Source organism: Notolepis coatsorum (assembly GCF_963971535.1).
Source record: "Notolepis coatsorum genome assembly, chromosome: 5".
NCBI classification, from domain to species: Eukaryota; Metazoa; Chordata; class Actinopteri; order Aulopiformes; family Paralepididae; genus Notolepis; species Notolepis coatsorum.
The window spans coordinates 162,367,947-162,392,830 of NC_140169.1; the positions used below are offsets into that span (position 1 = coordinate 162,367,947).

General features: G+C 45.1%; 1 protein-coding gene across 1 annotated transcript in view; it reads left to right on the forward strand.

The window, feature by feature from the left end:
- The window catches only part of cfap210 (cilia and flagella associated protein 210), a gene marked incomplete at its 3' end in the record, with an annotated part of 58,643 nt that extends 41,686 nt beyond the window's left edge, over positions 1-16,957 (forward strand). The window contains exons 6-9 of the mRNA XM_084314355.1: positions 8,337-8,476; positions 8,996-9,188; positions 14,654-14,818; positions 16,598-16,957. Of these exons, the coding sequence (XP_084170481.1) occupies positions 8,337-8,476; positions 8,996-9,188; positions 14,654-14,818; positions 16,598-16,957 (858 nt within the window). The remainder of the gene's footprint in view (positions 1-8,336; positions 8,477-8,995; positions 9,189-14,653; positions 14,819-16,597) is intronic.
- Between the last annotated feature and the right edge of the window lie 7,927 nt (positions 16,958-24,884).

The following is a 24,884-nucleotide window of genomic DNA, read 5'->3' on the forward strand; positions in this document are numbered from 1 at the left end:
AAAACATAAAAAGACACATGGAACAGTACAGTACAGAAAACACCACCTAGAACAAATACATGACAGAAACAGTACAGTACGAAAAACTATAGATGACAGTTTAATGTAACCTAGACCAGAAGAAACATAACAGCAGGGGGTAAATTTAGGAGGAGTTGGAGTTAAGCAGTTGTATGGCCTTGGGAAAGAAACTGTTATTGAACCTAACCGTGCGACTGCCCAGTGACCTGAACCTCCTACCAGAGGGGAGGTGTTGGAAGAGGTGATGAGCTGGGTGCAGGGGGTCACTAATTTTGTGTGCGCGTGTGATGGTGTGATGTTTGTGTATGGAGTCCAGGGTGGGGAGTTTGCAGTTAATGATTTTGGATGCCCTTATAATGATCCTGTCTAGTCTGTGTAGTGTGTGTTTGGGTGTGTTGCCGTACCATACAGTGATGGATAGTGAAATAATGTTTTGTATTATGGCTGTGTAGAATTGTATCATTAAGTTCTTCCTAACCTTATACTTCTTGAGTTGTCTCAAATGAAATAGTCTTTGATTGGCTGTTTTGAGTAGATGAGTGGTGTGATGATTCCAGTTTAGTTTATTGCTGATGTATGTTCCTAAGTATTTGAATGTGTCTGTGGCTGAAATGGGTTGATTATTGATGAGCATGGGTGTTTTAGTGGGTGTGGTTTTCCGAAAGTCAATGATGAGTTCAACGGTCTTGCTTTCATTGAGTATGAGGTTGTGTTCTCTGCACCACGTTAGTGTCCGCTCCACCTCCAGCCGGTAGTCATCCTCCTTGTTGTTGGAGATCAGCCCTAAGATGGTGGTGTTGTCCGCGTATTTCAGCGTCTTGACTGAGGGGGATGCTGATCGGAGGTTGTTTGTATAGACTAGGGAAAAAAGCCACGGGGAAAGAACACACCCGTGTGGTACTCCGATGTTGGTGGTCAGAGGGAGAGAGGTGAGGTTGTTGTAGCGGACTACTTGTTTGCGGCCCTTCAGTGTGTCCAGCAGCCAGAAACAGAGCAATGTTCATGTTGGTCAGGGTTTGAAACAGTATGAGGGGGTCGATGGTGTTGAAGGCGCTGCTGAAGTCAATCAAAAGTATCAGTGCATAGCTGTTTTTGGTCTCCAGATGCTGGAGGGTGTAGTGCAGTGCCAGGTTAACTGCATCATCAGTAGACCGGTTTGAGCGATGTGTGTGGAGAGATCAGTGTTCAGTGTATTGTCTTTATATTAACACTTTCCGTACCAGCAGGGGGTGCCAGAAATAGGCGCTTGAGTGCCAACGCTGTAGTCAATGGAGGGCGATCATATTTGGGAACGCATAAACTATATCTTAAATTATGGCTATGTGTCTAATACGCCCGTCGTTATCAATGACTTGTTTGCAGTCAACATTGTCGAAACGGATTGTTTTTTAATCTGTTAATTTCCGTTTTATACCATTTTGAAAAACGCTCGTTTTAGGAAACTTAAAAAAAAAAAGATTCTGCAGGAATCGCGCTTTACTGTAATACACAAAACACGTTGTAATTTTTCGGCCTATTTATGTATCGTTTTCAAATAAATGCTAGATTATCGATTGTATATGTGTACTTATGCACGCTATAGAAGCGGGCTGAAAAATCGATTATCTTATTTCCTGATCAGCACACACACACTCACAGCCACACACACACATATGGGACACGTTGATATATAGGTGAAAACAGCTCCGATTATCCCAAGACTGTTAAAATAGATTCCTTACCTCAGATCAGATGTTCTCTAAAAAGATTATTCCAATTCCTGATCGCCATTCCAAATATCGATCTCGTTTATTGATCCAACGCTGGGTGGTCGAAACCAGTGGCGAATCCTTATGGAAGCCAACGGAAGCCATGCCTCCCTATTAAAATATGGATTAATATCAAATATGAAATATGGAAAAAAAAAAAGGGATATAATTTTTTTTTAATATAGTTTACATTCTTTTTCATCTGTGCATCTGTGTTATAATTTTTTATTTTTTTTTAATTGTCTCCCTCTTCTCCTTCTCACTCCCTCTAACACACTGTCAGCCTCACTATGCTCACTGCAGCTATAGAGGAGAGGAGGCAGGGGGTAGGTCTCTTTCTCCAGGGCCCTCATTCATCAACCTGACTTACGCACAGATTTGTGCTTAACCTGTGCGTACGATCATTTCTAAGCAAAGAGTGGGATTCATCAATTTCAACTTGAACTTGACTTAGTGCTTATGTGTACGCACAGCTCGGACCACACTTAGCTGACGCCCAGTGGTAGAATATATTATTACAACAAGGAAATGAGCTTCTGTGCATAATAACACTGGCATGTTCTGTATGAACCGTAGTTCATTATAGTTCATTGTAAAATAGCAACAGTAGTGTAATTATGGTCAAAACCCTATAAATAGCATTTGGAATAATAGATCTTTCTCTCAGAATGAATGCAGCATGGTTTATATAGCGTTATCGGAATATACGGGGTGTAGGCTACTGACTGACTGCGCTCCGCGTAGCTTGATTGATTGATTGATTGAAAAGTTTATTAACAGATTGCAGAATGGGTACAGTACAGTACAGCTCAGTACATACAATTGTTAAGGGGATGCAGACCAGAGAAAGACTTTCATCTTGTTTACATCAGGGTCCCCCATTTTCAATTCATCATAAATCATAAAGCTCAACTCGTTATTATTTTGCGCACAGACCGCAGAAACACGGGAACGTTTTGATTATATTTAAAAGGCTTTACGTTAAACGAAACAAGTGGAATTTCGAAGCTGTAAGCAGAATACAAGTCATATGAACACCCACGATATAGTGTTCTTCCCCCTTTTTACTGTATAAGAAAGAATAGAAAACGCATTGCAATGACACCAGATAGTGGACAGACTATGTATATGATGGGATTCAAGTTCGCGTTTATGTTGATCATAGGCATGCTGTCAGAGTATGATATCTTAATCAAACATTCTAGAACATTTGTCGTCACAGATCATGTCCTAATAGAACATAGGCTATGGCATGGTCCATCGTGATATTGTGTGGACTGTTATTACTGTACCGGTACCACCCATTGTGACAACAGCCTTGTGAGTCCCGCACACAAACATGATGGAATTCAAGTTCATGTATTGAAAGGCAGGCTACATCATACATGCAGTGAGATTCATTGTTCTTGTATATGCTCTCGTATTATTGTTTATATAGGCTACCCAATACTAACATCAAAATAGATTGTAGTATGCCTCTAGAAATCATATGCAGCAGGTAGAAAATTGACGGGAGAGCCATCGCGATTTGGAAAAAAATTGAGGAGAACTTTAATCCCTGGGTATTAATCAAACAACACGGGAAAAGGCAGTCATATTCCAGCGCGGTCTTTATTAGTGTTTGCGCTGCCCAGGCAGCAATGGTTAATAGATATCATATCCGACATCACCGTTCTCATAACACGCTTCCCTCGGCTTAGTCCATTTTTCCACATTTCATGGGGGTATACCATTACCGTATATGGTTAATCGGGGCGGTTCTGGTATGCAAATACTTAAAACAGTGCACAAGCTCAAACGTAGGATCAAAGTCATATTCATCATGACAGGTGTGCGTAGAACCTGCGTACGCACGTGTGGTGAATCCCGATTTTCCTGTGCGTACACTGATTCTACATTCTGTGCTTACGTGTGGAAATAGAACATGTTCTACGCACACGTTGATGAATGAGGGCCCAGGCTTCCAGCATGTGATTCATGTATCTAGAGTCCAAATCCGATCCTAGCCAATCAGATTCGAGCTGACTGCCACACCCTAAAAGTTTAAAACGGGGCTGTGAGAAGAATCCTGAGTGTGGCCTCCCCTTTGCACTCATTTCACATTTTCCCCCCTGGAGGCGGGGCAGGTCAGAACACGTCTGAACGTCATCCCCTCGCGGGATTGATTGAAAATGTTATTAACAGAGCGGGCACGTTCGAATCCTCTATTAGTGTATCTAACATTTAGCACTTTAATAGCAACTTATTTTTGCCGGCGGGACATTTACTGAGGACCAGCAGAGCACACCACTGTGGATATTATGATTTAACAAATCTATCTGGCAAGAGGAGGACCACATTATTGACCAGGTAAGCACTGAGCAGCCTGACTAAGGACTAACTAACGTTATCAGGCAAGCTTGTAGACCCTTTCATGACTGCAATGCAAGCCAGGGGCTGGAATACGCAGTCACTTATTCCTCATAGTAGTGATAGATTTAGTTCATTGATGTCTAGTAATATTTGATGTCTAATATCTTATATATCTGAGCTCCCATTATCTCTCCATGATGTGCATGCCTTGTTGGGGCCATGGCTCTTTGTCTCCCTACATCCGGCCTCACACACACACACACACACACACACACACACACACACACACACACACACACACACACACACACACACACACACACACACACACACACACACACACACACACACACACACACACACACACATACAGACAAGCACTCACACACACACACACACACACACACACACACTCACACACGGCTGCACCCTTGTAGGGGCCTGTCTTCCTCTCTACATCTGGAAGTCATTACCCCCTAGCCCCCCTTCTTCTGACACAAGCACACACACAGACAAGCACACACCACACACACACACACACACACACATACTACACACACAAATACATACACACACACACCCCTCCCCTCCTCCTCTGTATAAATGACATGTAGTGTGATGTATTCTGCCTTCCTTCTTCTACTGGTGGTGCGAGAGGATGTGCCCGCGCGGGGTGACTGTTCTTCTTCTCTGTGAATAAAAGCTCTGTTTGAAATACTCTGTCTCCGCGCTTTGATCGACTGGTCCACAACGATATCAATTAAGAATTCACGAGGGATAAGGTTATCCCTTACAAATGGAGGTTCCAGTGAGAATTGATGTGGGCCAGCCGCAACCAAGGACGGAACGGGGAATGGAGACATGGAGGAGAAGACGATGCAGAAGATCCAGACATTCACTACCAGCTGTCTGCAGCGCATCTGAACCAGGGGTGAGATACCAGCAGCCCCTCACACGTCCGTGACCAGACCACCAGACGACCGGGTGACAGGCAGGAGGAGACGAAGGACAGACGGGCCAGGATGAGAGGCAGACCGGAGGAGATGACAGCTGAGCAGCAGAGGCCGGAGATGACCACCACAGCACCGCAAATCATCGACAGCAGCCAGGCACCGCAGGCACCGCAGATCATAGGCACCGCTGATCGTCGTCTACGACACGCAGATCACCCATGGCGAGAACGGGGGAAGCGGCAGCAGGGGAGACACTGAGCTGAGTTGGAGTGACGATGGGCCGGCCGGCGAGAGGTGGAGAGGACAGTCCAGAGACACTGGGAAGGCAGCAGACCAGAGGAGACACTTTTGTCTAGGGGACCGCACCCTGGAACGGGAACCAGCTCAGGAGGAGACCCACGCCCTAGAAGACGGGACCAGGGGTGCACTGTAATAGAGGGGTGGGTTCCTCTGGGTTAGGTGAATGAGTAAGGGGGGTCCAACGGGGTTACGTGTATCGTCTGGAAAAATTGCAAATCTGTGTTTCTCTCTTTCTCTCTCTCTCTCTCTCTCCCGCTCCCCCCCCTCCCTCTATATCTCTCTCTGCTCTCCTGGTGTTGATATCCCGTCTGGTATTGGATGTGATGCATGTAATGAGGTGACAATCGACGGGTACAGATCCATCAATGAACTGTTGTGTTGACATATGGATTTATATGTCAAAAGGGGGAATTGATAGATTTAGTTAATTGATGTCTAGTAATATTTGATGTCTAATATCTTATATATCTGAGCTCCCATTATCTCTCCATGATGTGCATGCCTTGTTGGGGCCATGGCTCTTTGTCTCCCTACATCCGGCCTCACACACACACACACACACACACACACACACACACACACACACACACACACACACACACACACACACACACATACAGACAAGCACTCACACACACACACACACACACTCACACACGGCTGCACCCTTGTAGGGGCCTGTCTCCCTCTCTACATCTGGAAGTCATTACCCCCTAGCCCCCCTTCTTCTGACACAAGCACACACACAGACAAGCACACACCACACACACACACATACTACACACACAAATACATACACACACACACCCCTCCCCTCCTCCTCTGTATAAATGACATGTAGTGTGATGTATTCTGCCTTCCTTCTTCTACAGGTGGTGCGAGAGGATGTGCCCGCGCGGGGTGACTGTTCTTCTTCTCTGTGAATAAAAGCTCCGTTTTGAAATACTCTGTCTCCGCGCTTTGATCGACTGGTCCACAACTATATCAATTAAGAATTCACGAGGGATAAGGTTATCCCTTACAGTAGCCAGGTTAATGTGCACCATCAAGCACGGCTTAAAAGCTAGCGGTGGGTCCAAAATATATCGGATATAAATGTCAAAGGTACCCAGCGTTCCATTAGGGTTTCACACACAGATGCGGCGGGGTTTGAAAGCTCGGCGTTGCTAATAAACATTTTAAATCATTTTTATAAACGAGTAAAACTGAGGCTGAAATGGCTGCTTCCTCATTTTACAGTAGGAGCGCTCTGATGGCTGGGCGCGCCGCACAACAGACACGTGAATGAATGAATGAATGAATGAATGAATGAATGAATAAATGAATGAATGAATGAAAACTTTATTTAACAGATTGCAGAATGGGTACAATACAGTACGGCTCAATACACACAATTGTTAAGGGGATGCAGACCAGAGAAATACGTTTGTCTTGTCTTGTTTGTCTAGACTCTAGACGTCATATTCTCTCCCGGCCGTATGTATATTTCTCTCCCACCCACCCACCCCCTCCTAATGTACAGTCTCCTCCCCATCATATGTATATACTCTGTCAGGATCTATGGGTAACAGTACTGTATATTTGAATATCGTATATGTCACAAATGTAACCATACTAAATACCTGTATGTCATGTATGTCCCTATGCCATAAATGTCATGATGTCTTGTATGTCATAAATGTCACTATGAATTGAAAATGGGTGACCCTGATGTAAACAAGACAAACGTCTTTCTCTGGTCTGCATCCCCTTATACAATTGTGTGTATTGAGCCGTACTGTATTGTACCCATTCTGCAATCTGTTAAATAAATAAAAATAAAGTTTGACTGGCCGCCGAGCCATACTGTAGTGTACATGGTGACTGCTTGACTTAAAAAAAAAATATATATATTAATAAAAATATTTAATAATATTTTTTTTATAAATTTTTTTTGGCTTCCCCTGTTATTTTACCCACGCGACGCCACTGGTCGAAACACATATTCCACGCTGTTCTGCGGCTCTGCAATGAGTGGGTTTGGCTCGGATTACATGCCTGACAAGTAAAATGTGGAATCCGGACTATTTTTTTTCCCATCCATTTCATTCAGTCCAATCCAATGGGGTGCAATACCATCCGGAGAGACGATAGGGGGCGGTATTTTCCCTGTTCAAGCTCAGACAGATCCCCACTGGTAACGTGAGGCTAGATTGAATTAAAAAAATTGCGATTAAAAATGAGATTTCTCGTCGTTGGCACTCAAAGTGTGAGAAATTCACCAAATATTACCAAAATGATTCTGAACTATATTTGCCTACCCCACCTTTAATATGACCTTCACTTATATGGAATGTGATAGAAAATGTGTTTTTCTCATGAGAATGATATGGGATGCATGCAGAACCAGCCCTAGCATTGCATGTCGGTCTATCCATTATTTATTAAGATTAGATTAGATTCAAATGTATTGTCATCATGCAGCACAAGTACAATACAATGAAAATATTATATATGATCTATTATTTATCTATTAAGATTATATTACATTCAAATGTATTGTCATCATACAGCAGCATCATACAGCACAAGTACAGTACAACGAAAAGAAGTTTGGCATCCAACCAGAGTGCAAATGTAACAGTAAAGTGTAATAGTAATATACAATGTACAGGTGATTAAACTGGGTATAAAATATATAAATGAGTACTACTGAGTAATAGTGCTAATCAGATGTATGTACAGAGTTGTAGTATTAATATGTACAGTGATACAGGTATAAAGACACTATGGCAGTAAGTCATACTGACCAGCAGCGTAACTAGTAAGATAGGTAAGGAATATGTACAGATAATATAGATATAGTATCTACAGATATGTAAAAAGGATTATATGCAGGTATGTGGATATATATATATATATACAGTATGGTAAGAATAAATAAACACGAGAGTGACCTAAACGCGTCTTGATATATTCACAGGACCACGTCTCCAACAGAGACGTCATCAGAGCCATAGACACACAACACCAAGAGGTGGAGGAGAAACAAAGACAACTTTTTGCGTCTGCGAAATGGAAGATGATGAAGCTGAGGAAAGACAAAGAGGCAGAGATCGCCAGGTAAATCTATTTACCAATTTAACGACCATGCTAGCAAATAAATAAAAACACATGGTGGCAGCTGCACTTTCGCGCCAATTTAAATTCTTGCATGTTCCATACAAGCCCCCGCCAGACGCACAAAGCTCCCGGTAGCCTTGCAAAAAAAAAAAAATTGAATACAAAAACATTTCATATATTTCATATTATTTCATCTCCTGACAGCCAGGCTGCCCCCCCCCCCCACATTTAAGTTTCTTACAATTTAATGTAATTTGTACTGGAATGTAATTTTTCTTCACTGTCTATTTTTCTCATATTTTTATCTTATTGCCTATATTTATGTCTTTCTACTATTACCTTGCCCACACCTATACCCCCCCCCCTCCCCCATGCTGCTATGACACCCACATTTCCCCCAAGGGGATCAATAAAGGAATATCTTATCTTATCTTAATGGATTTCAGTTACATATACAGTAGGGGTGTAACGGTACACAAAAACCACGGTACGGTATGTCCTCTGCCTCCTGTTCTCCAGAGCGACCCAGGAGGTGAAGGACAGGATCGTGGATAAGCTCACGGCTCAGCTGGAGAAGACGGTCGTCGAGGACGAGCTGCTGTTCACCAAGGCCGTCGACGAGCAGGAAGCCGCGCGGGCGCTGCGGCAGCGGCGGGAAGACGAGGGGAGGGCGGCCACTCTGGATTCCATCGCCGTACACAGAGAAGCCATGGTAAAGCATGACACTCTACACCAGTGTTGTAGTCGAGTCACTAAATCTCGAGTCCGAGTCGAGTCCCTGTTTACCCGAGTCCCAAGTCATCGAGGTTGAGTCCACTCCACTCTGGCGGTCAAAGAGCTGACGTACAAATAAAAAAAAGGTCTACATTAAACATAAATGACACAGCTGCGGTCACCGTTTCAAAGGGAGTTTATTTACTTTGTGACACAATAGCAACAAACAAAATGCACTAGCCATCAATATCTTATGCCAAATGATTAGGGCCTATTACAGGGGGGAAAAAATCAATTAACAAGTCTTGAGTCCTCGTCTGCACCTTCCGAGTCCGAATGCAGTCGATGCTCAAGTCCAAGTAGAGTCACGAGTCCTGAAAAATCACTGTGGACTTGAGTACTACAACACTGCTCTACTACACTAGGGGTTCTCAATGGGGACGGTACCACCACCAGGGGGCGTCCAGAGAGTGTCAGGGGGCGGTACCACCACCAGCGGGCGGTACCAGAGAGTGTCAGGGTTGGTACCAGAGAGTGTCAGGGGGAGGTACCAGAGAGTGTCAGGGGGCGGTACCAGAGAGTGTCAGGGGGCGGTACCAGAGAGTGTCAGGGGGGCGGTACCAGAGAGTGTCAGGGGGCGGTACCAGAGAGTGTCAGGGGGGCGGTACCAGAGAGTGTCAGGGGGCGGTACCATAGAGTGTCAGGGGGCGTCCAGAGATTGTCATGGGGCGGTACCAGAGAGTGTCAGGGGCATCCAGAGAGTGTCAGGGGGAGGTATCACCCCCAGGGGGCGTCCAGAGAGTGTCAGGGGGGCGGTACCAGAGAGTGTCAGGGGGCGGTACCATAGAGTGTCAGGGGGCGTCCAGAGATTGTCATGGGGCGGTACCAGAGAGTGTCAGGCCAGGGGAGGTACCACCCCCAGGGGGCGTCCAGAGAGTGTCAGGGGGTGCAGAATTGTTGAATCGTTGAGATGCTCAAAGGGGGCGCTATTTTCTTTGATTCATTATCACTGTTTTAATATCGGGACAACTTGACTGGAACCAGAGAGGAGCTCTGCACGCAGTGAAGCACAATAATAATAATCCAACATCCCACTTCAGAAACATGGAAAGTGTCACTTCTTAAAGAAAAGTTTGTAGCTCATCTGGTTCAAAAGTTATATAGCCAAAACCTTTTTTCGGGTGGTGGCCATATTGGATTTGGCCGCCATGGCGACCCCCAGGGGGTTGCTGGCTCCGGTCGGCCTCGCTAAATCATTGGAGCACGCCCTGGGCTATACATCTGGTGCTTTTATTATTATTATGTTTTTGGTAGGTTTTTATTGGTTTTTGCTACCGGGCAGTCCGGTAGAGAGAGAGAGAGAGAGAGAGAGAGGAAGAATGGGAGATAGACAGGGGAAGACATTCGGCAAAGGTCGCCGGGTCCGGGAGTCAAACCCGGGACGGCCACGTTGCACCGCAGCGCTGTACGGGGTGCACCACCCTGGCGCCCCACATCTGGTGCTTTTAGACTCATATCTGGTGCTTTTAGCCTCATATCCCCCTAAGGCGCTTGACTACAGCACCTAAATAACATTTCAAACGACCAAATCCATACAAAGGTAGAAGAACCCATTTACCATAAGAAGTCCCCTATAATGTCTGATGACCTACGGCCCATGAAATCCATTAAAACGGCATAATGTAGTCTGTGTCAGAGTGAGAACTGAACTGTTTTTTTTGTTCATCTTGAAGGAAATCGATGATTTGCATTTGGTTTATAACCTATGCATGAGATGAGTTTTAAGAGGATAATATCATCATCATCATCATCATCATCATCATCATCATCATCATCACCATCATTATCATGTATGTGTGTTTCCAGCCAAAACTGTGCAGACAGAGGGCCTTTATCAGCTGGGTGGAACAGAGAGAACTAGGGGGGGATAATATCAACAATTGAGCGGTTGTTATAGTGATCTGGGTCAAATAGCTGTGGTCGAAGACAGCACTGCTTGTAGCCATCTGAGAGCAGCCAGTTCAGAGAGGTAGAGGTGGTGGAGGAGGAGGCGGTCAGAGAGAGAGTGTGTGCATGCCAAGGTTGTTAAACATAAACACTGATAGGGAACAGTGCAGATTTGGTCAGAGAGAACTATGCAGAATTTGACATCGAACCATACTAAAGGTTAAAAGCAGTTGCCATGGCAGCGTCACATGGTAACAAGAAGAGGGGCGGGGCCTGTCGTTGCTATGGCGAAGATAATATAATGGAGTTTTCTTCCGGGTACAGTTAGAATGAGAAAAAAACCACACCGAATAGCGCACACGTTGATCAGAGACTTTCATCCCTCTCCACCCTCGCTGGGTGGGGGAGAGGAGTGACACCTCATCATTAGCTTCGGCTAACAGTGAAGGGTTTTGGCTAACGATGAGGCCTCAGCCACCATTGGACTAACAGCAGACAAGACGATAGAATAATGAATTTAGTGTTCCATCAAAGACTTTTCAAGGACAATACGAGATGGGTAACATCTGAGGCTTTTGTTTATGTAATAAACAACGGGTTCCAAGAAAGGTAACATGTCTGACGGTGTGAATTATGATTACGGATTGCATTAAAGGGGAATGACCACGATGTACAGCCAGTATGAGAAGACGTCGGAGAAATAAAACACAACGCAGAAACTACCCGAGCCAACAGATAAAGAGGTGATAAGTGGCTGATTGTGGTTTGCCAGAATCTAACAATCTTGAGAGGTAAATTTTTCACCAAACAGCAGGTGTTCTTCACAACTATTCATAACCTATATTCAAATCGCTGCAGTTGTATGAAAAGTAAAAGCAGTGGCCTTACCATTATTATGTGAAAACGACGCAAAAGCGTGTGGGTAATAAAAGAAAATGTATGGGTATCACTTGAAAAACAAGAATTATTCAGCGTCATTCCTGAAAAGCTAACTTTTTAGAGACACAAGGATTTCGTCCCAACGGCAGTCGTTTGTGTTACTCTGGATTTTTTTTAATAAATTTCTCTTTTTATATTGCACCTTGCTCTTGTTCCTTACTTTTTACTGTCATTTTAGTGTATTTTATTTGTTACTGTATTGTACGTGTTTTTTTTATTGTGTCCTACAGTACCTGTAAAGCACTTTGGTTGGCTTTTAGTCATAGTAAACGTGCTATATAAATAAAGCTGACATGACTTGACTTATGTGACCGTCTTCCCAAGCTGTGGAACCAGCTACCCCTGGAGATCAGAACTGCCCCCTCGCTGGAGACATTTAAGGCCCGACTAAAAACCCACTTGTACTCCCTAGCCTTTAATAAACCCTGATTTCCCCACACCCTAACTCACACACTCCCATGCAATTTTATCCTGCCCCCCCCCCCCTTGTATCTCTTCTTGTGCTCCTCTGTCCCCTGTGTGCTATATTGTACTTTGTGCTTCCCTATCAGTGTGTTGGCCTACTGTTGTCCTGTTCTCTGAATGTACTGTCTTGTCCCCAAGGACTTCAAAATTGCGAGAGTGACCCCTCTGCACAAAAAGGGCAGCAAATTAGACCCAGGCAACTACCGCCCTGTTTCTATTCTTACCTCCATCTCGAAAGTCATGGAGAAAATAGTCTACGAACAAGTCGAAAAGTACCTGGCGGAAAAAAATCTAATCTACGAATTCCAATCTGGCTTCAGAACGTCCCACTCCACTGACACATACCTCCTCTATTTGAACGACCACATCAAACAAGAGGTGGACGCGGGCAAATACTGCGGCATGGTCATGCTGGACCTACAAAAGGCCTTCGACACTGTCAATCACTCCATTCTAATGGACAAGCTAAAAGCAATTGGTTTTGATAGCTTATCAGTGAGCTGGATGCAATCCTACCTGGAGGGGAGAGAACAGATGGTAGAGGTAAACGGTACTCTATCCCCCCCCCCTCACAGTGAGCTGTGGTGTTCCACAAGGAAGCATACTAGGACCGCTACTCTTCCTAATTTATGCAAATGACATGTCGTCAGCCTGTGACTGCAACTTGTTCCTGTTTGCGGACGACTCAGCCCTGCTGGTCTCTGATAAGAACAAGTTGCAGGTTGAAAAAACCCTCAGCACGGAACTAGGCAAAATCTGCATATGGCTCGCTGATAACAAACTATCATTACACATGGGCAAAACAGAGTCCATTCTCTTCGGTTCAAATAACAAACTCAGCAAGACCGACGGCTTCTCAGTTACAGTGGGTGACAATATTGTCACAAGGAAAGACGAAATTACCTACCTGGGTTCCATCCTAGAGGCAAATCTTTCCTGTGACAAAATGGCATCCAATGTAATAAAAAAAGTCAACCAACGAACTAGATTCTTGTACCGGATCTCCTCTCTGGTAAACAAGAATACCCTGAAGACTCTGGCAGGAGCACTCATTCAAGGGTACTATGACTATGCGTGCACCTCATGGTACCAAAGCACCTCAAAGGCGCTTAAAACAAAATTACAAACATCACAAAACAAACTGGTCAGACTACTACTTGACCTGAACCCCAGAACCCACCTCACCCCTGCCCACTTTGCCAACCTAGGATGGCTTAGAGTAGACGACAGAGTACAGCAACTTGCAATGGGCCTGGTCTACAAGATACACTATACGACCGGGGTGCCCATGTACATGTCAAAATACTTCCCAAAGGTCAGTGAATACCACAACCACTACACCAGAGGAAGCTCAACAAATCATGTTAAACCCAGATTCGGCTCAAACAAGGGACTAAACACGTTTCGCAATTATGCCACAACAATGTGGAACACCCTACCCAAAGCTGTAAAGGAATGTGAATCCCTGCCCACATTCAAAACCGCTCTTAAAGAGCACCTACGGGAGGCTGCAATTCGAAACTGGCCACCGTAAATGCCCAAAACCCCCACCACCTCCTAATAGACAGTCTCCTCCCCACCGCATGTATATATTCCCTCCCCGCCGTATGTATATTTCCCTCCCACCCACCCACCCCCTCCTAATGTACAGTCCCCTCCCCATCATATGTATATACTCTGTCCGGATCTAGGGGTAACAGTACTGTATATTTGAATACCGCTTGTCACAAATGTATCAGTACTAAATACCTATATGTCCCTATGCCATAAATGTCATGTATGTTGTGTATGTCATAAATGTCTATATGAATTGAAAATGGGGGACCCTGATGGAAACAAGACAAACGTCTTTCTCAGGTCTGCATCCCCTTAACAATTGTATGTATTGAGCCGTACTGTATTGTACCCATTCTGCCATCTGTTAAATAAAGTTTTCATTCATTCATTCATTCATTCATTCAGTCCTGCTGTGCCTTTTTGTATTTTTGTATTTTATATTATGACATTTTATGCTTTGATTGTACAGCACTTTGGTTGGCTCTTGAGTTCTTAAACGTGCTTTATAAATAAATGACTTGACTTGACCGTCACCCCTCTGCCGTCTTCCACCAGAGACGGACACAGGAGCAGAGGGACGCGGCCGGCCGCCAGCGCTCCCGGGACGCGCTGCAGGACAAGAAACAGGCGGACGGGATATACCTGGAGATGCAGCAGCTGAAGGCTCAGAAGATGAAAGCGGACAGGAGGGATCTCCATGACCTATACGTCGGCCAAATGGTATGTATTAAAGGAGCTCCCGTCTTATACGGAGCTACTGAGCAATTTGATCCCGTAGATAGACTTGGCTGACGCGCCGTTCTATTTTGTTTGGTCTGATACCAAACCGTCCATGTCCCAATGATGCAATGCAGGCAGGTCTTCTTGGAAAATGATATTTATTTGCTTCACCGTGCAAACAGGATATATTGGCTTTTGTTCCTTAGACTGATTAAATAATAATGAATACAATAACTAATTACCTACAAACATTTCGCCCTGCTGCGTGTTCAAAACAGCGACCTGTGACTTGCGTTAACCTGCGTGTTGCGTCGTGCGTGGTGAGGTCAAAAACCTTTGCCCGACGCGCCGTTCTATTTTGTTTGGTCTGATACCAAACCGTCCATGTCCCAATGATGCAATGCAGGCAGGTCTTCTTGGAAAATGATATTTATTTGCTTCACCGTGCAAACAGGATATATTGGCTTTTGTTCCTTAAACTGATTAAATAATAATGAATACAATAACTAATTACCTACAAACATTTCGCCCTGCGGCGTGTTCAAAACAGCGACCTGTGACCTGCGTTAACCTGCGTGTTGCGTCGTGCGTGGTGAGGTCAAAAACCTTTGCCCTTTCCGGGTCAAACTCCTAACGCCACCCGTGTACCTGGCGCTTAAATAACAGAAGCGCCACCCCATGGTCACATAAATCCATTGCACCTTAAATCCATTCATTTTGGCCCTTACAGTACGTTTACTGTGTGACTATATGGTAAAAATGGCTGCATTTATATAACAGATTTTATCCAAGGCGCTTTACAATTTGTTCCTCACATTTCACCCGTTCACTCACACATTCACACACCGACAGCGGAGGCGACCATGCAAAGGTGCCCAACCTGCTCATCGGGAGCAGTTAGGGGTTAAGTGTCTTGCTCAAGGACACTTCGACACACTGCCCGGGAGGAGCGGCAATCGAACCGGGAACCTCCGGATTACCAGACGATTGCTCTACCCCCCCCCCCCAGGATTCTATCCATTGTAGGCATCATACCCGCAGGGAGATGTTTTGAGTAGGGGGTGCTGTGCCGATCAGTGTGTACGGAGCAGCGGCCTCAGATTTGACATCCCAGTGACATCACAGACTGTTCTCTGTCCAATGGCCGCACTGTCCTCCTGGGGTACAGGAAGAACACGTGTATCCTTAAAAACACACACATTTGTATGTATTTTGCTTGATAAATGAGGTGTTTCAATAATACTGTAAATAAAACTGTTTTAGATTCAGATTATTTTCACAGCTTTTTAAAACATTTAAATACATTCAGAAAAACACAAGATGCTTGTTTTTATATGTATTTATTTAATTATTTTGGCCTTTGTAGGGAAACATATGTATGTATGTATATGAACTGGATAATGCAAGCATTGTATGTAGCATGTATGTACTGTGTGTATGTATGTATGTTTGCATTTACACATATCTTTTGAATGTATTACTGGTATTTTTGAAATAATATGTATATTTTTGTATGTTTGATTTTACAAAACCGGGAAGTTCTCTATAAGCCCCTAGAATTCTAAACTTCTCCTACACAATATGGTTATTACTTTCCCCCCTTTTGTTCAACTATTTGTGTTAATAAATAAAATACCCCCCCCCCCCCCCCCCCCCAAAATACAAAAAGCATGTTAACCTTATGGAAAAGAGATCAATCAAAAATTAATAATAAAAATAAAAATAATAAAATAAATATATATATATATTATAATAATAATACCAACTGTTCGTATCCAGGCTGAAAAGTGTGCCCAGACCCAGAAAGTGAGGAAGGACGAGCAGCTTTTTGAAGAGAAGAACGCAGAGATCACCGCGGAAGAGGAGCAGCACTTCCAGCGCTATGCGCAGGAGGTGATCCACGCGGCGGCCGCGGCCCAGCGGAACGTGCTGCCCCTCCAGAAGGCGGCCCGGGGGGGCATCGGGGGCGGTCTCGGGCCCGTCTTCCAGGGCGTGCGGCCAAGCTACCGGACGCACGACTTCACCGGCGCCGAGATGCCCAACTACATGTGCGGTACGACCCAGGACATCAAGGAGCTGAACGAGACTGTGGATATCCAGCAGGCTAAGAGGAGACTGGGACTCGAATGGACAGTCTAGTGATTGGCTACTACTACACGGTCCCAAGTGTGTTTGATCATCGGGGCGGGAGGGGACTATAAAAGTGGTTGTGTGTCTAATTAAGATTGATGTCTAGAGATAATATCTCCCAATTCGGTGCATACACCTGTACCTCAAAATTATCAATTTTGATTTTCTTTAGATTTCCTGCAGAGTCAAAGCAGTGGCCCTATAGTCTATACCATAATGTGAACCCAAAAGCATGTATGTATTAAAGAAAATGGATGGGTATCACTTGGACATTTCTTTTCAGTCATTCCTGAAAAGCTATAGCTTTTTAGAGACAACGGGCGGCTACGTGGCGTAGTGGACAAGGTGCTCGCCACGAAATCTGGAGACGCTGGGCTTGCCTGTTCGAGCCCAGCGCTCCACATTTGCTTTCAGTTTAGCTGGTTGTCCGTACTAATACACATTGGCCGTATTAGGGGGTGGGAAACTGATGGGTGGGGATCGGGCGTTGTGGACAGCGACTCCTACAGGTCGGTTGGTGCGCCTGCGCAGTAGAATCAGGAAGTGTCGGGGGCAGCGTGAGCCTCCCACGCGTTACTCCTCGCCACTGAGAGATCGAGCTGCGCAGGTGAAAAGATGCGACTGCTGTTACCTCAAGTACCAGAGGGGACTTGTGCTATGTATGACTTAGTCCACATTGCAGCCGGCTTGTGGGAGGCAAGAAACTGCGTTCGTGACAGGGGAGGGTTGAATTGGATGTTTACGAAATTGGGATGGGAGAAAATATAGAAAATTGGAGAAAAAGTGGATAAAAAAAAAAAGCTTTTTAGAGACAACAAGGATTTCATCCAACAGCAGTGGTTTATAGTTGTGACCAGAGTCTCAGGTCGAACACATTCTCTGGAACATGGTCATGGTCATGTTTTGTCTTTCTTGGGATTAACATGCAACATTGTGCTGCTGGTAATGCTTAGTTATACTGGAGACAGTGTTGTAGTACTCGTTCAGGACTCTGACTGATTTTCAGGACTCGTTACTCGACTCGGACTTGGACTCGATCATTGACTGCATTCGGACTCTGAAGGTGCAGACGAGGACTCGGACTTGTTAATTGATAAATAGTTATTTAAGAAAATATATATATGTAATACCAGGCACGCAGGAACTATAAAACGGCAGGGGGTGCTGGGGGGTCGCCAGATTTTTTTTTTTTTTTTTTTTTTTTTTTTTTTTTGCAGTCAGGCCACTGAACTTAGAAGCAGGCCAGGCCAGTGTTTCTATTTGCACCAGCGCAATAGTTAGATAACCTAGGTGGGGAACAACCAGGAGATCACTGCAACTCACACAAGTTGGAGAACTATCTCTCTCTCTCTCTCTTGCTCTCACACACACACAAAGGGAGCCGCATGTGATTGGTGGAGGCGGGATCCTTACGAAAAACTGCTAATCATTGACACATGCTAGCCTGTAATAATCCCCCCCAGAAAAATGTACTTTGCATTTGATATATTGCAAATATATGCCATCACACACACTGGCATTTAAAGGGTTAGAATTATAAAATGAATATGTGGTGTTATGATCAGGGCTGAAGTTGAATAAAATATTGTATTTATCAATTACAAAAAACTGAAAATCCATAAAAATCTGTGTTGTTGCTAATCATACATATGCTAGCCTGTTTTTTAACAATAAGTTGTGATGCCATCACAAACACTGGCATTTAAAGGGTACAAATAAAAAAAATGCCTGCACCAGAATGCAGGAAATTAAGTCTTTGTAACAAAAAAATTCCTGGTGGGGGACCCCCAGACCCCCTGCTTAAAAAGTGGCCTGACTGGGGCTATATTTCCTGGCCTGAATGATTTCCCCAGTCCGGCCCTGGTTAAAAGCCTCCAATGCTTATTAGTGTGTGTGCGTTTGAACGTTTGCATGTTTCAACCATACATTTCCATTTAAAATAATTTTTTTTTACCTCCTATAATAGTGGGGGTCGCGGCTCTCTGACACCGTTTTTTTTGGGTCGCGGCCTGAAAAATTTGGGAACCCCTGGTCTAGCCTGTACCTGGCCCCGTCAAAACAGTATCCTATCAGCCTCTCCATGGGCAGGTCGAGGCGTAAAAGTATTTTATACACAAAAACAGCGTCTCGGCTGTTGTGTCTGGGCCGGGCATTGTAAAAACCCCAAAAGAAGTTCTGAGCTTCCAAGTTGTCATCGGCTAACAGTATATTACACGAGAATTGTTCTTTTCCAGTGAGTGACATCAGTGGTTCCGTCAGCGCTCAAGCCAAAGATTGGGCTTTTGGATGCTTTGCCTCTAATTTGTCGCTGAATATCATGGGCAAGCAGCTGTAAGATTTCGTTTTGGATGTTGTTGGACATCCAGTTGTCTCTCTTTTGGAGCCAATTCTTCAACTCTGGATCAGACTCGGTGCGCACTCTTTCCATCATGAGCTGCCATAACACCCCATCCCTATTTGCATCACCCCTCAGTGGAAGCCCCTGGCGCCCGAGGGGGGGTATAGGGGAACAGACTCAGTTAACTCTTCAATACCTGATGCTGAGGCTGAACCTGTCGTCTCTGTCTCTCTCTGACGTTTATCAGATTTAGTGGGACTGTCACTGGGACCGGCGGGACGTTTCGAAAATAAATCTGATATTTATCTTTTCTGCGAGTGAGACATTCTGTGCTAGCAAAGTCTGACTACTAGCTCAAATCGACTGACTGCGCAAGCACTGTATCACAGTAGCTCAGTTGTTCGTGGCGTGTGGGAAGGGCGGGAGACGGGAGGTGAATACAATTAGTTGTTTCACCTGTCATTCAATCAGTCTGTGACAGTCTGTCATCACTCGAAAATCTACTCGGTTTTACACGTATGATTGTGTACATACAGTAGTGTAATGAATGAATGAAAACTTTATTTAACAGATTGGAGAATGGCTACAATACAGTACGGCTCAATACACACAATATTAAAATGGTGACGTGCTTTGAGCAGGATAAACTTATAATATACAGTGTTACAGTTATACAGTTACAGTATATACAAATATATAAATACTGCAAAAAAAATAAAAATTATATATTTTTTATTTATTTTTTGCAATAATTGAGAGGGGGTGCTGCAGCACCCCCCGCACCCCCCCCCCCCTTCCCGCGTCCCTGTGTAATACTAATAGGCCCTAATCATTTGGCATATATTGATGGTTAGTGCATTTGTTTGTGTAACCTACTGTAATTCAACACTATCAGTTCTTTCTGCAGTGGTACAACTATCAACTATAGGTTCAAGGAGACTGGCTCTAAGAAAAAATACACAGGCACCGTGATCTACGTTTTACCTTTTATATAACTTAAAAGGGTTCACCAGGTTCAATACATATTACAACATCATAGCTTCCATGCAATGGTCCACATTTAATAAAAAGGGTACCCAATAAAGTCTGTTTTGAGTGCACTCAATTAAACAAAAAGGGAACGTCACCAGCCGACCGTTGGGTGATGGTGAGTGGAGAAGGTCAATGAAGAAGACCACTTCAGTTGATGCAGATCCGTGTTCACTGAAGGGGGTAACAAAAACCAATCTGCACAGAATTGTACAGGCCATCAATAGATTAGCATCATATACTGTAATTATATACCATTAGGCTATACAATTATTTACTGGAACTCACATTATGGCAGGTTTCACATGCATAGCACAGCCTTGCACCATAGCAGTCAACACTAACAATGTATGGCTCAATAACCACAATAACAACCACATTGTAACTCAGAAACAACAATATGCAGCTTGAGTTAGCTAGCAAGTTGACTTGCTAACTCACCAGGATTCTTCAATTTGTTTATCAGTCTTTCAATTGGCAATGGTTTCTCCTCCAATTCGGTCTTCAAGTCAGCTAGTCTTTTCTTCTCTCTTTCTTGTCCAGTTCCAGCACTGTTATGTCAGTGAACAGAATCACTGTGTTAACATTCTCCTTTCATCCAATATCCTGACTGTTTTTTGATTACACACTGTAGCTCCATATTAGCAATGAGTAGGAAATGCTAGCTAGCATGAACACGGTATGACTCACCGGAATCCTCTCTTTATCCTCTATCTTTCATCTTCTGTCCAAGTAGTTCTGTTCAAGTATACCGTTTTGTCACTTTTCTAATATTCTCCAACTGCTCCAATAGTCTGTCTCTAGCTTGCAGCCAGGAACAGTTTTCAACACGCTGCTCCCAAGCAGGCTGTACTACGTAAATCTCAGGGGAGCGTCAACAAATTACACTCTTCCAGGGAGCGTCAACAAATTACACTCTTCCAGGGAGCGTCAACAAATTACACTCTTCCAGGGAGCGTCACCCAATTCACAGTCCATAATGAATGTTTCAGCTAGACAAGAAAATAGCATGGGCTACATACTCCCCCCCTAGAACGCTTGAGTCCCTTCATGCGCTTACCACCTCTCAGGTTCTGGGAGGAGGCCTTCCAAACTCTTGCAGAATGCAACAATTGCCAGAATCAGGGGTCTCCCAAGACTCTCATAGTGTAGTCTATCAGGCTGTTGCCGTGATCTACTTGACCTTCTGACTTCAGCTTGTGGCTCTAGGTTGCCCGACTGTTCAGCTTGAGACACAGGATCGATGGCTGCTGCCACATCTTCTACGGCTGAGTGGTCTGATCTTTCATTCCGTTCATGTTGATCTTCGTCCACAGGCTCAGCATTGGTAAGAGGTTCCATTGCATGTTCCTGACAGTCACCTTGGAGTGAATCACGTTGGTCACTGCAGACACTGTCAACATCAGCTTCTAGGGTCCCAGCAGTAGGAGTCTGATCTATGTCTGTTTCTTGTCTGGAGGGTCTCCTCTTGGCTCCCATCTCCAGAGTTTCGATGAGAGGTTCCATCACAGTGACTTCGGGCCTGTAGACAACTGTATATTCCTCTTCGTCGCAGCTGCTACAGACATCATCCTCTTCATGGCTCAGCGTGTTGCCTCCTGTATCCATCACCGGCTGCTCCCGGGATCTCAACTTCATCCTCTTAGTGGACCTTTTTTGTTCGGTTTCCTTCTCCTCTGTGATGGGTAGGAACCCACACGGTAAGAGGAGGTCCCTGTGGAGGGTGCGTACAGGCCCAATCCCCTTTTCTGGCTTCACAACGTACACTGGTCCATCTCCCATCCTCTTCTCCACTACATAAATCTCTCTCTCCCATCTGTCCGCCAGCTTGTGCTTTCCTCTGATGTTTACGTTCCGTACCAAGACTCTGTCACCTGCCCTTAGTTCTGCAGCTCTGACCTTGGAGTTGAACCTTGTCTTGTTCTTTTCCCCCATCTCCCGTGCACTCTCTGCAGCTAGAGCATAGCTTTCCCGAAGCTTCTCTCGAAGGGCCTTTACATACTCCGAGTGAGTCCTGGCAGGATTCCCTTGTGGCTGGAGTCCCAGGACAAGGTCAATGGGAAGAGTCGGTTGCCTGCCGAACATCAGTTCATAAGGAGAGTATCCAGTAGTGTTGTTCCTCGTGCAATTGTATGCATGAACGAGTGGTTTTACAAAGTCTCTCCAGTGGTACTTATCTTTGTCCTCCAGTGTTCCAAGCATGCCAAGCAGGGTTCTGTTAAATCTTTCAACTGGGTTCCCGCGGGGGTGGTACGGGGTAGTCCTCACTTTTTTTGCTCCCATCAGGGAACACAGCTCTTTGATGGTGTGACTTTCAAAATCCCTCCCCTGATCACTGTGAAGGCGAGCAGGGAACCCGTAGTGAACAATGAAGTTCTCCCAGAGTGCCTTGGCTACGGTCTTTGCTTTTTGATCCCTTGTGGGAACAGCCACAGCAAATTTAGTGAAATGGTCTGTAATCACTAATACATTTAGTGTATCTCTGCTGTCGGGTTCAATGGACAAATAGTCCATACAAACCAACTCAAGGGGGTAACTTGTACTGATGTTCATCATGGGAGCAGCCCTCTCGGGATTTGCTTTCCTTCTGAAGCACCTCTCGCATGTGTGACACTTCACATCAATCGCTTGAGCCATCTTTGGCCAGTAGAATCGGGTGCGGGCCAAGTTAAGGGCGCGCTCAAACCCAAGGTGGCCAACTTCATCATGCACCCCTTCTAGTGCTTTGGCTCTGTATTTCTCAGGTAAGACTAACTGGTAGCCCTCTGTTCCTCTGTCCACATATCTCCTGAACAGAACTCCCTCCTTGAGTTCAAGTCGGTTCCATTCTCTGAGGAAGCCCCTCACCTCCGGTAGCTCTAACTTAGCCTCTCTGTACGAGTTCAATGATGCGCCTTATGGGTGGGTCTGCCCTCTGAGACTTATACCAGTCCGCTTGAGACATCCCTGGAACTGTTCCTTGGGCGAGGCAGGTGTAACTTGGGGGAATGGCAGAGGGGGCCACCGCTAGGGATTCTGCTAAAACGATGGTTTCCTGGAAGTATTCACAGGGCTCCATCCGCACTGCGTGTCTTTGGCAAAGGGCAGTGAAGGTGTCCTTTGAAAGCACTTTGTGATCTCCATCCAGAACACGTTGACGGAGCTCGCGGATCCTTTCTCTTTCCTCGAGAAAAGCATGGTCTTCTGGTGAGGGTTCCTGAGGGCGCCTTGACAACCCATCTGCATCTTGGTTTGTATTACCAGGCCGATACTTTATCTCAAATCGGTATGTTGACAGGGCTGCTAGCCAGCGGTGGCCTGCCGCATCGAGTTTTGCAGAGGTCAACACATAAGTGAGAGGGTTATTATCTGTAAGAACTGTGAATTCTGCTCCATAAAGATAATCATGGAACTTCTCACACACAGCCCACTTCAGTGCTAAGTATTCAAGCTTGTGTGTTGGATAGTTTCGTTCGCTCTTGGACAGCCCTCGACTGGCGTAGGCTATGGCCCTTAGTTTCCCTTCTTGCTCTTGGTAAAGGGCTGCACCAAGGCCCTCTCCGCAGGCATCCGTGTGGAGAATGTAAGGGAGGTTGGGGTTGGCAAAAGCCAAGACAGGTGCTGATGTTAACTTGTCAATGAGCATTCTGAACAGTCCTGTGTCCACTCACTTCCAAAAGACTGACTGGGGCTCACTGACATCTGAGGTTTCGGCCTACTATAGTCCTTCCCTCTTTTCCTTGGAGCCACGTAGCCAGCTGTGAGGGCATTCAATGGCTTTGCTATCTTTGAGTAGCCTTGCACGAAACGGCGGTAGTACCCCGCAAATCCCAAAAAGCACTTAAGCTCTTTGCGATTGGTGGGCCTTGGCCAGTCTTTTAAGGCTGAGGTCTTTTCGGGATCAGTATGGACACCGCTAGCGTCTACAATGTGGCCCAGGTATCTTACGGAGGACTGAAAAAAGTGACATTTGTCAGGGGACAACTTCAGCCCGTAGTCCTTGAGTCTGTTCAAAACCTTCATCAGTCTGGTTTCATGCTCCTCCAAGGTATCTGAGAAAACTATCAGGTCATCCAGAAAAACCAAGACTTCATTCAGGTGCAAGTCTCCAACGCACTTCTCCATCAATCGCTGAAATGTTGAGGGTGCATTAGTAATGCCCTGTGGCATGCGGTTAAATTCCCAAAAACCCAGCGGGCATGTGAACGCGGTCTTGTGTTTGTCTTCTTCAGCCATTTCCACCTGATAGTAACCTGACTTAAGGTCCATCACAGAGAACCATCTAGCTCCACTAAGAGCCGAAAAGGTTTCCTCGATGTTGGGGAGGGCATAGGCATCTTTAACAGTGTGCAGGTTCAGTTTTCGATAGTCCACGCATAGTCGGATCTTTCCGTTTTTCTTTTTCACAACAACTATAGGGGAAGCAAATGGACTCTCCGATTCTCTGATGATCCCAGCCTCCAGCAACTCCCTAATATGTTGCTTCACAGCTTCCCTATCACATGGATGAATTGGTCGGGACCTCTCCTTGAAGGGGGTTTCATCTTTTAGTCTTATCCTGTGTTTGACAGCAGAGGTACGCCCATGGGT